Source organism: Larus michahellis, chromosome 3 (genome assembly GCF_964199755.1).
Source record: "Larus michahellis chromosome 3, bLarMic1.1, whole genome shotgun sequence".
Lineage (NCBI taxonomy): Eukaryota > Metazoa > Chordata > Aves > Charadriiformes > Laridae > Larus > Larus michahellis.
Genome location: NC_133898.1, coordinates 46,050,526 through 46,066,634, shown reverse-complemented (window position 1 = coordinate 46,066,634; position 16,109 = coordinate 46,050,526). Strand labels below are relative to the sequence as shown.

The 16,109-nt window shown below is 36.0% G+C and overlaps 1 protein-coding gene across 7 annotated transcripts in view; it reads right to left on the bottom strand.

Moving 5' to 3' along the window:
• CEP170 (centrosomal protein 170) overlaps window positions 1-16,109 on the bottom strand; it is a 105,303-nt gene that overhangs the window by 28,912 nt on the left and 60,282 nt on the right. For 4 of the 7 annotated variants that reach the window (XM_074579982.1, XM_074579981.1, XM_074579983.1 and 1 more), the window contains exons 10-11: window positions 11,912-12,061; window positions 4,320-4,446 (exon numbers count right to left, since the gene is read on the bottom strand). In XM_074579982.1, coding sequence (XP_074436083.1) covers window positions 4,320-4,446; window positions 11,912-12,061 — 277 coding nt within the window. The remainder of the gene's footprint in view (window positions 1-4,319; window positions 4,447-11,911; window positions 12,062-16,109) is intronic. The other 3 variants (XM_074579985.1, XM_074579984.1, XM_074579986.1) reach the window with 1 other exon arrangement.

Below are 16,109 nucleotides of genomic sequence, written 5' to 3'. Positions count from 1 at the left end.
ATAGAAGTAATTAAGCTACATGAGATATGCTCTTCCTATAACGAAACTCTTCTAGCCATCAGTGTACACTGGGACTGTATATATGAACCTAAAGTTTTGTGCTCCCAGAGTAGGTTAAAATAGGTACACAACAAATCACTATTATATCAGCAAACCATTACAACAGGGAGTGGAAAGCAAGTCTTAAATTCCTAAACACATTCAGCACCAGATTGCAAAGCTACTGTGAAGAGCAAGATCCCTGTCCTTCCTCCCTACTTGCCTGTTCCACAGCTCAAGGTCTTGTCTCACCAAGGGGCTACAGCCTCTCCCTGCTAGACCTCCCCTCAAGGAAGAGTCTGCAGTGCTGGAAGACACTCTTTCAGCAGTACTGAAAAACCCTACTTGTGAAGAAAGAGCTTATGATGGTTGAGAGAGCAAAAAGAAAGCTTTTAACCCAAACAAGACACTGTAGTATAGAAATACAGAGAACAGGTATAAAAAGCATCAAAAGAAGGCAGTACTACCGCTGAAGCACTTTCATTGAATTCTTAGTGGATATAGAATGCTCTTTAGGCAGAAAAATATGGCCATCCCATGAACTGTTGCAAGGAATAATTGATACTGAATAACCCCATTTTAGAAACTTTGTGTTTTCAGTGATGACTGTGCCCTCCTTGCCCATTTAACAAACATAACAGTTGTGCTGTCAGAAACAAGGCTTTATTACTCAGAGATAACATGAATTTCTCTATGAATTGCTCTGAATTTGAATGTTGTTTAGAAAACAAAAATTCCTTTTGCAAGTTCATTTGCCAGTTGTTGCAATATAATGTGACATACTTACTAACACACATCTGTCGAATCACTTTTCACCAGGAGAGATCTATAAACAACTGCTCTGCATTACCCTGTTGGGATCTTTCTATCAAGGCTTGCCACCAACACTGGTTGTTACAGAAATAAAAGAAGTATAGGGCTTACCCCTCTGCAAGAAGTCTCTAAGCACCTAATTGAATATCAACAATCATACTATATGGATACAGTTGTACATACTGTACATATGGTACATATGTGCTACTTTCTATCTGAGCTCTTCAATCTTTCTTTTATCTTTGTACGGTGTGCCACACCTTTGATGAAGAATGCAAAATGACTCACACATTTTTTATATAATCCATGTTAGGACATTCATTTGAGAAGTAGGAAGTACCTCTGAAATCTAAGCAAGGTTTTCTAATTCTTGGACTATTTTTCTCAGAAATTATAAAAACATTGGAGGTTCAATGAAAATCAGTGTGATTGCTGTCTGTGAGGACTGACTTCTCTCAGACATACCTACCAGATCAAATCTTTTACATATATTTAGGCACGTAACTTGCTTCTTGGTGAATTTCAGTCTTTAGTAGAATAAAGATGTAGATTTGTTCAGCATTGTCTCTGGCCATGTATGTTTTGTGAAGTTTAACTGCTAAGATTTCCAAAGCCAGCAAGAGAGATTTGTCAACTGGTCTTTGGACATACATATCAAACTGTATTTTCATTACATCTTTGGCGCCTGAATGTTTTCAGTATTTCTTAACTATTTTAGAATTCTTGCAGTATGGGTATGCATTGTGCAGTAGTTGCTTCACTTAAATCAAAAAGTTCTTATAATGGTAAAAGATCTGAAGAAGATCCTGGTTAGTGTCCCATCTGAAAGTGGCCATTTAAAACAATACCAAAAAAAAAAAAAAAAAAAAAAAAAAGAGAGAGAGAGAGAGACCACCAACCCCCCTAGTTAACCACCCAAAGGATTAGTCTCAACAGCTATGATTTTACATGCTGTGTGTGTACACCTCATCCTTCCAAGTAGTGCAAATTTTGCTCTTGATTGACATTTTTCCATGTACAAGGTATATCAAATAATTTAATTTTCCCCCTTTCCACCTCCATTGACTTTTAGTATCCTATGCAAAATTCAACTGCTATGAGGAGCGGAAAAGCTACTATAGAAACAGCAGTTACTGGTAAGAATTCTTCCATGCACTAATACAGAAGTTTGCATTGCGGAAGATCAGAAGCAAAATTTCTCTGTAAACTTCCCCAAAAAGTAAAATGAGACTATGAACTTGGAATGTTATTTTATTGCTTGCTTTAACAAACAGCCTCACTTTCTGTGATTTCAAAACCATGTGAACTTACTTCAAGATCTAAATTATCTGAAAAATATCTGCATCTGATGAACCATTTAATCAAACATGCTTACATATACTTGCATCCGCTGAATACAAACCTGACTAGAAATTCAGTTACTAATCAATACATAAGAGCAGCTTCATTTTGGAAGAAATTTCCAATAATATTTCAGTTTCACCTTTTTATTTTTTTTTTAAAAAAGTAGTTAACTTATTTATTCAACTTTAGAATTAAAAGTCATGTTCTTTCTCTTCCTTTCATTGTGCCAGAATAACACACAGAATTAAAAGCTAACTCTTTTGAGAAGAAGCTAACTGGCTTTTTTTCAGTAAAAAATAAATTGTACAGGTAAGATCTCTATAAAGAACACAGAAAGTATCTAAATTAATTGATTAGTGTTCTCTAAAATCTGAGGGCCGTAAAATAAATTTATCACAAATCCACTTAGGAAATGCATGCACTAGTTAAAAGTAAGTTATGGTGTAAGAGAAATAGAGGGAATTTGAAAAAAAAAATAATTATTGCCTATGGGATTCAAGGTTGAGCAGTTCAGACAATGGTTCAGTTCATCTCATGTGGGCCAGGAGCAATGGCCCAATATCTAAATTTATCAAGAAACGTAAAAGTTGGGGAGAAAAATATGAACAATATAATTATTTGGGTTTTGGAACCTCCTCCCCACTTTTTTTTTTTCCATGTATCATGTAAAATAGACAAACACTTTAGAGAAATCTCTGTCACTATTATTTTACACTGGTCTGAGGACTCAAAGTGGTGGTGGTGGGAAAAACGGTGAAAAAACGAAGAATTTAGTAATAGGCAATTTTTCTTCTGCAGAAGACCTGACTGCTGGGCAAAGTGCTGGGACCAGAATCACAGGGTTCCACTCTGAAAGCAGTAAAGACTTGTTTTTATCCGTTGAAACTGCAGTCTTCTGGGAGACTACCTTATAGGTCAAAGATGTAGTTTGCTCTGAAATTGTAACAGACACATGGATTCTTGAAAATCTGAAGAAAGCCAGCAGCTATAACAAAAAAATAGGGAACACTTACTACACTTGTGAATGTACTTTTTGGGGGGAAAAAAAAAAAAAAAACAAAACACAAAAACACCTGAAAAAAGCCCAAACTAAAAAGATCAAATCCATAAAAAAACCCCAAATAAAATTATTCTACTCACCGATATCTAACAAGAGGTTATTAGACATGTTCTGTAGATGGTAGTATACCTTCAGAAGTGGTTTACACAGGAAAGCATTTTTACTTCTAAACGACATTTTTTTCCCCCTAATTAAAAATCTTTTAAACTTTATTTTGATGCTGAAAATTTCAAAGTTGTCTGGAATAAGAGGAAATGCTGGAATTGCAGGAAAAAAACATCTCTCAAGTAGTACACTGATAATTAGTTACTTCTTGATCACTAAAGAGCGTATCACTTTCAGAATATGAAGCATTCATTAATACGACATTGCTTTGTAGTTACCAGTCAATTTTGTAATGAAGAGCTACATTAACCGCTCCTCAATACACAAGTATCAGCAGAAAAAATACGCTAGAATTCTGTGTTAAATCATCACATCTAAGGTGAAATCGAGAGCAAGAAAACAGCGGAGGAGAAGGTAAGCAACTCCTTTGTAGTCAAGAATGTAGATCTTAAAGAACAAACCATTTAAAATAAGAAATGTGAATAGTTTAACTAGTGAGAGACATAGCATGAACACCTGGCACTCACAAGAAAGGGAGATAAAGTTGTTCATCGCTGAGGAGGTGGTTTCTACGGTTTTCAAGAAATATAAAAGGTTGGACTGTTTAACAATCAATCTGTCCAGTTTGGGGCCAGTACCAAGAAAGATGTAAGGAAAGAAACATACTATGCAGACTAACCCAAGCGGCATTCAAGTGTAAGTTTCTTTAATATTAAATAGTTTATATATTTTTTGTTTTAGTAATGTTCAGTTTAATAGTGGCACTCTTCTGCCGTGCTGAACAACACTATTGTTGGGCTTGTTTTTATGCTGTTTCTTCTCAACAATGTGGAAGAACTTCAGGTGAAGATGTGGCACTAGTGTGAAAAAGCTACTGGGGTAGGTACATAATCACTCTTTTTTCCCCTTCACAGGTTCCTTCAGCAGAAATTATGACAACAAGAACAGCTTTTAATACCGTTTTCTAATGGAGCAGGCACAGATGACTCCAACCTGATGTCATCTTGGTCATGACGTGTGTGATTGGCGGCCAAACTGGCCCACTGTGATACCCAACGTTTACCTCCAGGGGCAGGAGAACCTTCCTAGAGAAGAAAAAAAAGCAGAAGAAAAATTACAACTGTTTGATAAAAAGCATGTCCTCTTTCCCTTTTTTTCCTGAATAGACATGTCAGACACTATTTGCCTGGAGGAAGCTGAAAAAGGAATTTACCTCAATAAATTTTAGAGTTACCAGCTCTAGAATAGCAAACAAACGAACAAAAATCTGTACAGTTGCAGAATCAGTACAGAATAAACAGCATTTCCTATTGCAGAGAACTTATAAACCTCAGAACCTGTATAAAATATATTAGAACATGTGCTAGTTTTAAAACCGGGTTAATTTCAGTCCCCAGCTCAGGAAAAAGAGCAGGAAAAAAACAAGGGGTGTAGGGGTGTGTGTGTGTTTGTGTTCAAAAAACAAAAACGTGCTTCAGGAAGACAAGAAAGCGACATTTTACCAGTTTAGAAGACCCTCTTGTCCAGATGAAATATTGTATTTACTTCATTACAGAAAGACTACCTGAAGGACTGAGAGAGCAAGATTACTTATGATGGAAAGGAAAGGAAGATCAGATCATTTGTTTGGCCTAAACAAAAAAAGAAGCAAAGATTAGTTTAAACCATCCTATTGGGTAACAGTGAAGTCAATGTAATCACTATCTGATCATTTTTCGCAGCTGACCTAGAAAAGAAGTTAATTTACTTTCTTGATGGTAAGCCTTTTGAAACCTTGAAAATTTCTAAAATGTAATAAAAGTAAATATAAAATTAAACAATCTTCTTATGTTGTTATAGTATCTGAAGTATTTTTTACTTAAGACACATACACACACACGTGGGCTGTACGCTATCAAAGGCTTTATAGAAGTTTACATATTCTAATTTATTGGACTCAAAAGGCAAAGCACTGTAAATAACAGAAGTCATTGACTACAGTTCCAAAGGAGTTACATAAGCCTAGGCAAGTCAAATGAGAAATCACAATTCAAGATGAACAAAAGAGGTGGAAAGGACATGGACATACCAGTAATTTGCTTAACAAGGAAATTTGTAGGAGCTATTTCAAAGGTTCTGCCTCTTCAAATCTTGGCACTTCCATTCAAAATGCTGATTTTTGCCTAATGCCTTGGCTACTCCTGGATTCTAGTCTGACCAGGAAACGACTCCATAAGTTTTATAAAATTTATTTAGCAGAAATGGAGTGGTGAACAGTGTCATCTAGAGTATGATGACTTCTTTCAAATTAAAAGTTACTTAGACATTTGAGAAGATGATCTTGAATTTATGATCTTGAATTTATGATCTTGAATTTCTCCTGATTAAAGGAATGACCCTAATTAATGCAAACAAACGCAACATCACTAATCTCTTTCAGAATATTATGAATGAAGTAAGTCAGAGATGCACCAAATAATTTGTCTGAACTACTACGTGAACTTCCACATTGTGAATTCATTTCTTAGAATCAGAATGCTATAAAATTCAAGTCTAATAACAGCAAAGGAAGGCAGTTCAATGTTTCTGTTATTTATGGGCATTTATGAACACAATGCAAGGAAAAGGGTGCAAGAAAAAGTATTACAAAAATACTATTCAAAAATGTGCAGCATTTACGCATCAACAACTACTGCTGAAGCCTCATTTTTCTTTCATATTTCTAAATTTTCTTTTCTGGTTTCTTGTCCATACTAGTGAACTTCCATCTTTAATAAAACGATTAATTACAGCGAAAACCAAATATGACAGATGTCCCAATTATCTTTGCTACAGAAAACTCCCACTATTTCCTTGTGTACCACCTAACCCATTACACGGATACAGATATGGTACGTATTGGAAATCTGGATTCCACTTCGCAATACAGAAATATATTAAGACTTTGCAGATTAACTGTAGTAAAGCAACATGATAAATTACTTTTCTCTGAAAGTAATTACACTTCCAAAAAGCCATTTTCTACATAGCAGCGGATGTAAATGTGTGTTTTGCCAACTCTCACTATATACATGCACAAACAACAAAGCTACAAAAAGCATTTCTTTGGATAGTAGTTCAAGCATATTCAAAAGGTGAAAGGTTTATAAAACACACATTAAAAAAGTCACATTTAGTTATCCTAATGTTTTTCCTATAATCCATACCGATTTGCATCTTGCAGGCTCTCAAGGAAGCAATCCTCCAAATCTTCTCTTGAATACCAAACAGGAATTTCCTAGTCTTCCAGAAAAGCTGGTTTAGGTAAAAGACACCAGCTTTTAAAATTTGTATTAACTCTGCTTTCCCTTATGCTTATTGCATATGCAAACTAAACTGGAGTAATAGATCTTCAGAAAATGTACCAATGGATTTCTGTGGACTTAGTATTCAGCCTGAAGATTTAGGGCTTCAGGCTCTACATCTGAAGAAAACCCCACAGCACACACACATGACCTGACATACTTGGCATTTCAGAGCAGAATAATATTTTTTTAAAAATAAATTTCAACAAGCTGTATCATAAAACTTACTCCACTTACTCCAGTCATCTCCAGTAATCAATTTGTTGGCCTTCTATGACGGGGTTACAGGACTGGTAGATAAGGGAAGAGCAATTGACGTCGTCTACCCGGACTTACGCAAAGCGTTTGACACTGTCCCACATGACACCCTTGTCTCTAAATTGGAGACAGATGGATGCGATGGATGGACCACTTGGTCGATAAAGAATTGTCTGGACGGTTGCACTTAAAGAGTTCCAGTCAACAGCTTGATGTCCAAGTGGCGACCAGTGACAAGTGGCGTTCCTAAGACGTTGGTACTGGGATAGTGCTGTTTAACATCTTTGTTGGTGACCTGGACAGTGGGATTGAGTGCACCCTCAGCAAGTTTGCCAATGAGACCAAGCTGCGTGGTGCAGTCAACATGCTGGAGGGAAGGGATGCCATCCAGAGGGACCTGGACAGGCTTGAGGGGTGGGACCATGCAAACCTCATGAAGTTTGACAGTGCAAAGTGCAAGGTCCTGCACGTGGGTCAGGGCAATCCCAAGCACAAAGACAGGTTGGGCGGAGAAAGGATTGAGAGCAGCCCTGAGGAGAAGGACTTGGAGGTGTTGGTTGATGAGAAGCTCAACATGACCCAGAAATGTGTGCTTGCAGCCCAGAAAGCCAACCGCATCCTGGGCTGAATCAAAAGAAGCGTGGCCAGCAGGTTTAGGGAGGTGATTCTGCCTCTCTGCTCCTCTCTTGAGAGACCCCACCTGGAGTACTGCATCCAGCTCTGGGGTCCCCAACAGGAGGACATGGACCTGTTGGAGTGGGTCCAGAGGAGGGCCATGAAGATGATCAGAGGGCTGGAGCACCTATGCTATGAAGACAGGCTGAGACAGTTGGGGTTGTTCAGCTTGGAGAAGAGAAGGCTCTGGGGAGACCTTATAGCAGCCTTCCAGTACCTAAAGGGGGCCTACAGGAAAGATGGGGAGGGACTCTTTATCAGGAATTGTAGTGACAGAATGAGGGGTAGTGGTTTCAAACTGAAGGAGGGTAGATTTAGATTAGATATTAGGAAGAAATTCTTTACTGTGAGGGTGGTGAGGCAGTGGAAGAGGTTGCCAAGGGAAGCTGTGGATGCCCCATCCCTGCAAGTGTTCAAGGCCAGGCTGGATGGGGCTTTGAGCAGCCTGGTCCAGTGGGAGGTGTCCCTGTCCATGGCAGGGGAGTTGGAACTAGATGATCTTTAAGGTCCCTTCCAACTCTAACCTTTCTATGATCTCATGTTGTAAGAATCATATTATGCCATCCTTTCATAAATTGAAGTGCGTCTTGAAAGCAGTTCTTTTAGCCCCTCCCCAACCCACTCCCACTCTTTTTTTGAATTTCTATACTCACTTTATTTACAGCCAATGCCTTCATGTTTGTTCCTGGAACAACACTGACATCTATTTTAAATAGTTCTTTTTCCTTTTGTTGCATTTACTCCGCTTATACAGCAAAACCCATCTCAGCTACTACTTTGCTAGACTAAATGAATTCTATCAATCTGTTCTTATAAGGTAAATCTCAATTTCCTTAATAATCTGGGTAGACCTCTTTGTACCTTCTCTAGTCTTGTATTCACCCTTCTTAAAGAATGGTAACAATTCTACTGCCGGTATTTCATAGGAAGTTTTACCAACACTTTCCACCCTGGTGACAACACTGCCCTTTTCTACTGACAATACATTTTCCAGGGTATCCAAGGGTCATATTTGCCTTTTCACAGCCATATGACATTGGTGACGCACTCATTCTATGTTTCAGTATAGCATCTAAGTTCAAACAAAACTAAGTACCAAACTTCAGACTGAATGGTTTGTTCTACAGAAAGACAGAAAATTAGTGTAATTAGAGAGGACAAAGAAAAAGAAATACAGCCTCTAAATATACACACCAGTTCCCAACTTCTAAGAAGCAATATAGCAAATATTTACTGGAATGAAGTTATTCAGTATTCAGAATGTCATCAGTATTATTTATTTTATCTTCAGAGGGAAACACATGAAATGGGCATTCAAAGTAGAAAAAGAAACACTGTAGTCAATGGCACTGATGTCCCTGCAGACGCAGAACCAGGTTTCTAACTGTGCTGCAGTCTTAATAAAAACTTTAAAAAAACCTCACAAACCAAACAAAAACCACGTATGTCCTTAAGATGCACATCACAGACAATGTAGATAAACCACGTATTATTTAAGAACTGTGGTTAGCATAGATAACTGGCCGCTAAAAACTCAATGGAAGCTGATGGATAAATCATAGCCCAAATATCTGCAGTATTTGTATTAATCAAGCTCACACAGTAGGAATAACTAAATATAACAACGACAACAACAATAATATTCTCTTTGTTCTCTATCTTATTTAACTTTGGTTCTTAAATCACACTTACCTTGGTTGGCAAGTGGCAGCTTATAATATAGAAAATAACAACATTTAAATATTTTAAATAGACGGAATTAGTATTTTTACTGCCTACCTGTAATCACCGAAAAAGCAAGAACCAGTGCATGCAGGCTCAATCCAACTGTGTCAGACACTCACTCCACACTTCATTTAGTCTCATGACATACACTAGTCCAAAGTACCAAAACGTACCGTATCAAAGGAAAAGCTAATAATTTCTTTAAAATAACAGCAGTATTTAGATCCTTTCCACACACCTTGTTCATGATACCTCACAAGTGCTGTAAAGTTAAGATATTTAAGTTCAAAATAATCTTTCAACCCCAAAATCCGTTTTATAAAATTGTCATAATTTCCTGAGACATCTTTTCCATCTTCCTGAATTGAAATCTCTAAAATGTTTATTCTTGAATTTTTCTATGTCAATCATGTTCTGGATTCACCTTATTCTACTAAATCATCTATGGATACAACTTTGATGGGCAGCTGGAACAAGGTCCACCCACAATCTAAGTGGATGGAAGCCTGGAACACTGAGCTCCCCCGAGGTTATCTCACTATTTAGCCAAGATCTTCAATAAAGTTTATTAACTTATCATCTGCAGCTCAGTCTTCCAGTAATGCAGCAAGTCTTCCAAAACCCACAAGAAGTAAAGTTTGTATATAATGAGAACATCATACCTATGTACTTTACAAATCAAACACATTTGCCTCTCCCTTTCCTAATGATAAAACAAACAGAGTGTGAGTTTTGGTAATAAGACTTTAAATACTACAATCTTCTCTCAACAGTTATCCTCATCATTGTTTTCCCATTATGAAACTACAAAACACACCTCTGTTTTTCTGAATTAGCTTATCTTTTACTTATCAATACTTATATACATATATATATCAATATGTATATACGTATCAGCCAACTTCTATTTTTAACATTTCTCTAGTATGCTTTTTCCACCTTCATCTGTCCTCAACTCTTCTTACACTAATTCTTGCTATATCCACATTGCTTATGTCAGTTTTTCTCCTTTACCTACCAATTTTCATTTTTCCCCTATTATGCCTCATAACAATCTTGTAAATTAAGACTATGCCAAATAACCCATTCCCTTTCCAATACACAGAGACCTTTTTATTCAGCAAAGCATCCACAGTAATAAAAAGGCATCATCCGTTGTAATTTCAACCCAAATCAAAGCGAGTTTTAGTATGCCATCGCCAGAAGGATCCTTAAACCTGCCCTATGATTGCTGAAGTCCCAGTCCTCTAAAATCAAACCCTGTTATTTGCAAAATATGACACCTAGAAATCTCAATTATGCTCATAAAATAATGTCTTCTTTTGATTATGAAATTATAGAAATGGAAAAATATCAATAGTTTTAATAATCTTGAAAACTGATATAGCACAAAAGAGCTGAATGCTGCAAAAGGCATGAAAAAGAAGAGAAGGAAAACCTGTGGTTATAGATTCATGCAAACAGGCAAGGTGAAAGGCAAAGTTTGTCAAATTCTTCCACCTGATATGCCCATGCTGTACAGCAATAATTTGCTTGAAACAGTAACCTTACGAGATACAGTAACATACTTAGTGTATCAAGATTGCACAGTAGCTAAAATACAACCATGACAAACCACACCTTCTCTAGGAGAAACAGATTCCTACATACTAAACCCAATATATTTGCATAGCAGGCACACACTCATACTTTAAGCTCTTGATATATTCCAGAAAATTTGATTATTTTTAAAGTTTGCTAATTTACAGGATCATACTTCAGAAACAGTTTGCCATGGCAAACAGAAGTAAGTGTGGTGTGCTTCGTGACTGTTTCCAGATTAATTCTGCTCCAGTGTAAGCCCGTTCTGTTCCCAACACGTTTTAAGTTACAGTTTATCCATCACAACTATATCAGAATGCCTCCCAAGATTTCAATATGAAATACGGTTAACATCTAGCTTGTGTGCATATTCTGAGTCATATATAAAGAACAGGCATTTTCCTTTGCATACTTTTTTACCAACTGATTATACTGCTTCTGAGGAAATTAACATAAGTGACTTCTCATGAGTAGCATCTCACTTGGGAACTCAAACCCTGAACGCAAAAAGCTAAAGTCCTTTGGCTTTGGAAGAAAATTTGAAATGTATTATCCATCATTTTTTTCCTAGGTGACCTTGTATTTCACATTGAATGCATACACCTTATTTCTGAATTTGAATACAGTTGATTTGGGCTATAAAACATATCAGTTTTTCCTCAGTTCTGCTGCAAAACTTACAAGAAGTATATATTATGCAAGTGTATGTTACAAATATAATGTCGCAAGGAAGCTCCTGCTACATTTCCAATACACTGGTGTTAGTGCACATAGAAAGGTAGCAAAGTTTAAAACACCTTCACAAGGTAACGTCTCTGACAGAGAAGTTTTGACAATGCAATAATGGCCTAGGAAAAATAAAATACTTATAGATCTGAGCTAACGTTTTCTAGGCAAGGTTTTGTTTGCTGTTTAACACTTACTGGTCAGTTATTAGTGCTCTCTCTTATTGGAAGAAAAAAGAAGACCATCAAAAATTAAATTCTACCTCTGTGTCAAGAAATCCAGTTGTACTCAGTGGTCTTTTTTCTTCCAGCACTACTGTAGCAGAATTTATAGCCCAATCTTTTACTAAATCTTTCTGGTTCTCGTTGATAACAGGCCTATTATAATCCTGGCTGTCATCCACTCCAAATACCTGAAAATGAAACAAACCATTACATACATTAACCCAATACCATCCCGATACAATGTTCAATGTTAATGGATGGATGGTGGCATGCTGGATAGTGAGTTTAAAGAATTTTTGTTGTATTATGCTTATCTGTCATCTTGGTGAAATCTACAGTTAAATAGAAGAAATGTCTACAGCAATTAAAAAAAAAAGCAGAAGTCTATGTCAACACTGTGAAAATTGAAAGAACTGCTAGTTGGAATGGTCAGATATGAAAAAATGACATTTTGATGAAAGAAAGAAAAGGTAAAGGCAAAATCATTACAAAAAACATTTTACAGTCCATTTCCCAATTAAGGAAAAAACAATTAAGGAAAAATGGAACCACCAAATTTTCAGATTTTTGCTATTATCTAGTGAAAACAAGAAACACAAACATTTACATCTGCTACTCATACGCTTGTTGAATTATTTCTCTAATACAAACAAAATTTCCGCTTTTCATTTGTTAGGGACTTAGCAGATGTTAAAGTCCACCAGTTCTCACAAACCATGCAGACACATCTCATTCAAGAGGTGACTTGCCATGTTTCTTCTACTACACTGTTTCCTACTGATACTTACATTAATCCCTTCTGCTTCTGAGAATAATTTTCCTATGATATTTTAAAATCATTGCTCAGAGAAAAATACTAGAAAAATGTTATTACCAAGGAAATTTAGTGATAAGGACTTAAAAAGGAGAGCTAGCATATTGTCTACCAAATTTCTCATGAGTCATAGATACTAAGGAATATGAATTGCTTTCAGAACTGATGTATACTTCAAAGATATTTTACAGAATATTTTGTATCTTGGAAACATAATTTATAAAATTTATAAATTTCTGCTACGAAATAAATTCACTACTTTACTACTAAGGACTTGGACATTAAAAAAATTACAGAATAAAAATGGAAAAACCCCATGCACATTGACATTGACTGCTAAAAAGAAACTGTTAACATCAAAAATTGTTTTGTCTTGGAAAAAGACAGAAAAGAAGGAAATGACCTTGACAGATGTTATCCTCCTGTACAAAATACTACTAGTGCAAAAGAGAAAAAGATACACAGAATTATTTTTTACCCAAAACTGTTTTGGAATTCAGTTTTGCACAGCAAAGCTAGAAAAGTGGTTTATTAAAATTCTGAACAAGTTTAGTGTATTTAAAAAGGATTCACCACTAGATGGCCACAAACCATAATGTTTTTTAGTGACCAAGAAGCAGATGAAGAAAAAAAATAAATTAGGCACCCTGTCATTCAACTGCTCCTTATGCTCTTCTGAATGTCCAGAAAGATGTTGCCATAGCATTTTATACATTCATAACCGAGGAACCTTTTACAAATGCATTAGATTTGTATTTTGCTCTCATAAGAAAAGTCTGCTTTCTGCAATTCTAAAATTCAGGCAATGCTCCCCAATTTTCAATTAATACATAAATCACGTCTAGATACACTTATGCACCGGTTGCTTAAGAGTATTTAATAATATCTATTTTCTTTTAAAAAAGTATGATATAACTTTTCTCTTTAATGATATACTTTTCATTTGTAGAGCTGTAGCAATTTTTGAAGATATAAACCAGTTATCATTGACTGTCTCCTTTCTTTGAGTATACTGCTATTCTGCAGCCACTTTTTTCCTTGTTTAATGTAGTTGCACTGACTACAGAGTTTTACACGTTCTTTTGAATGAAAGGACGTTCTGATTTTATCAAGTAACCATCTGAAGGAAAATACGAATTCAACACTTCTATATCTGATTGGGACTACAGGAGTAAATTGCCGCCTGTAAATTACTTCATATTATCCGGTGCCACATTAATTTACCATCTCAAATTTCTTTACTTGTATCACAAACAGCAGCACGTAAGGCTTCTTTCTTTCAGCCTTACCTTTCCTATTTAAGCAAATTTTGTTATTCTTCCTCTATTACTGAAATTACTGCAAAACCAAATTTGAATATTGCCTATTTTTTCTGTGGAAGGTAATATGGATATCAATAAGATACAGGTAATAGATTTACCTCCCAATACTACTCCTAATGCTCCCTCTGTATATATAGTGTGGATATCATAGACCAGAAAAGATAAGCAAAATATTTGGGGACGCTATTACTAGAAAGAAAGGGAAAGCATCTTCTTCAATAAATGTATATTTTTGCACTACACATTCATTCTACATCTAGGAGTACTGGTATATGCATGCACCCGCCCTGTTGAAGTTCCATTGCCACACAACTGTAAAGCTCCTATTCTCAGCAAGAAAGAAGAGATTCACAAAGGTGTGATCTAGTCCAAAGCCTAATTTCAGAACCGTGATACATAAAAGCCCTTTGAAAACAACGCCATTAATACATAATTAAGACTTTAAATAAGAAAACTATTAAAAAAAGTAAAACAACTCATGTTTAATATTTGACAAAATTTAGGACATCACTTACACACCTGTCACACATCTTCAGAAAATGAATACCATCAGAATTTCACGATTAACCAATCCACTTATGCTGTTTGCCAATTAGTGAGAATCTACCCTCATCAGAAACAGTCATGGAATAACCTGAAGGTTTCTGCTGGAAACAATCTCTCTACCATTTAGAAAAACGCAATTTGAACTTGATGGATAGCTATGATAAGGTATGTGTGCAAACACTGGGCTGTTGTGATTGAAGCCTGAATGGATGGACACCTGTATCTTCCTGCAAAGACAGAATAACATTCTTCAAGGCTTACAATTCTTCAGATGTTTCTGTTCTTTAAATATCTTCATGATTTCAAAGTCATTTAAGTGGGGTCTAGGGAATAATGTAACCAAAAAAATCCTGATGACACCCATCACTGCATCTCTTATCTACTTATACAAAAAGACTGAAGTTTCTTTCTGTAAAGCTTGTGTTTGTCAGAGACAGCAGCTATAGCTTTAAACAGAAGCAACCACCATCTATATTTTGATTAACTGTGTTTTGGGGAAGAAAAAGATGAAGCCAGATTCCAAGATACAGGTTTGGACATGGTGAGATGTTGGAAGAATGACTTTTTTTGTTTCATTTTTGATAAAGGAAGTAAAGAGAATCTATGCATTCTATGACTTCAAGAACTTTCCTAACCATCTCAGATCACACGTATCCACAGAGCTGTCAAAGAAAAAAGAAGCCTCCTAAATCTTTTACACTTTTTTATATCACTGTAAACAATACAGACTTTCACAAAATCATGATCTTGCTTTTTTGGAGAGAGTCTGGGGAATGTGGAGTAATATGTTTATTTTTTAACTTAGGTAGCTGTATGCACCATGAAGAAAACAATTCCTAGAAATCTTTTTTTTTAAAAAAAAAAACAACACAACAAACCAACACATATTAATGCTGATTTTTAAAGAGATGACATTTAAAAATTAAACTACTGGAGAAAGGTATTTTCAAGCTAACAGCTTCCTATAAGCAATCATTCTGGAAAGTTAAAATTTTCTACCCTGCTCTGTCCTGTTATTTATTTTTATGAAATATTTTATATATTTTAGCAGAAAAAGTAAATTATTTCATCCTAAATTCTTCAAGTTTCATAAAGTTACAAAACAAAAACCAGGTTAGTAATTTTCACAGAATCCCCGAAATCTGACTGACAGGGAAAAATCTGGGCACTGCACCAACCTACACTATTACACGGGGTTCCTGCAGGGTTTCTGCCACACAACTGTAATAGTGGAACTGTCAGAAACATCATATAAACTGTGGTGGTGGTGTTTAAAAATAACTACTTCATTGTTATGGAGCATGAAACAATTTCCATTGTATATCAGGACATTCTGAATGGCAAGGGAATGACCACAACATTGCTGTAGAAAATCAATCCCCTTTTATGAAATGTAGTCAACATAATTTTGCTCAACCTGCAATCCAGTTGACCTCTTAAGCAAATGGATTAACAGGTGATAGACCGTCCAGTTGTGGTCCCCCCGATACATGAGACATTGTCTAACTGGAGGGAACTCAACAGGGGTCACCAAGATGGTCAAGGACTTTCCCT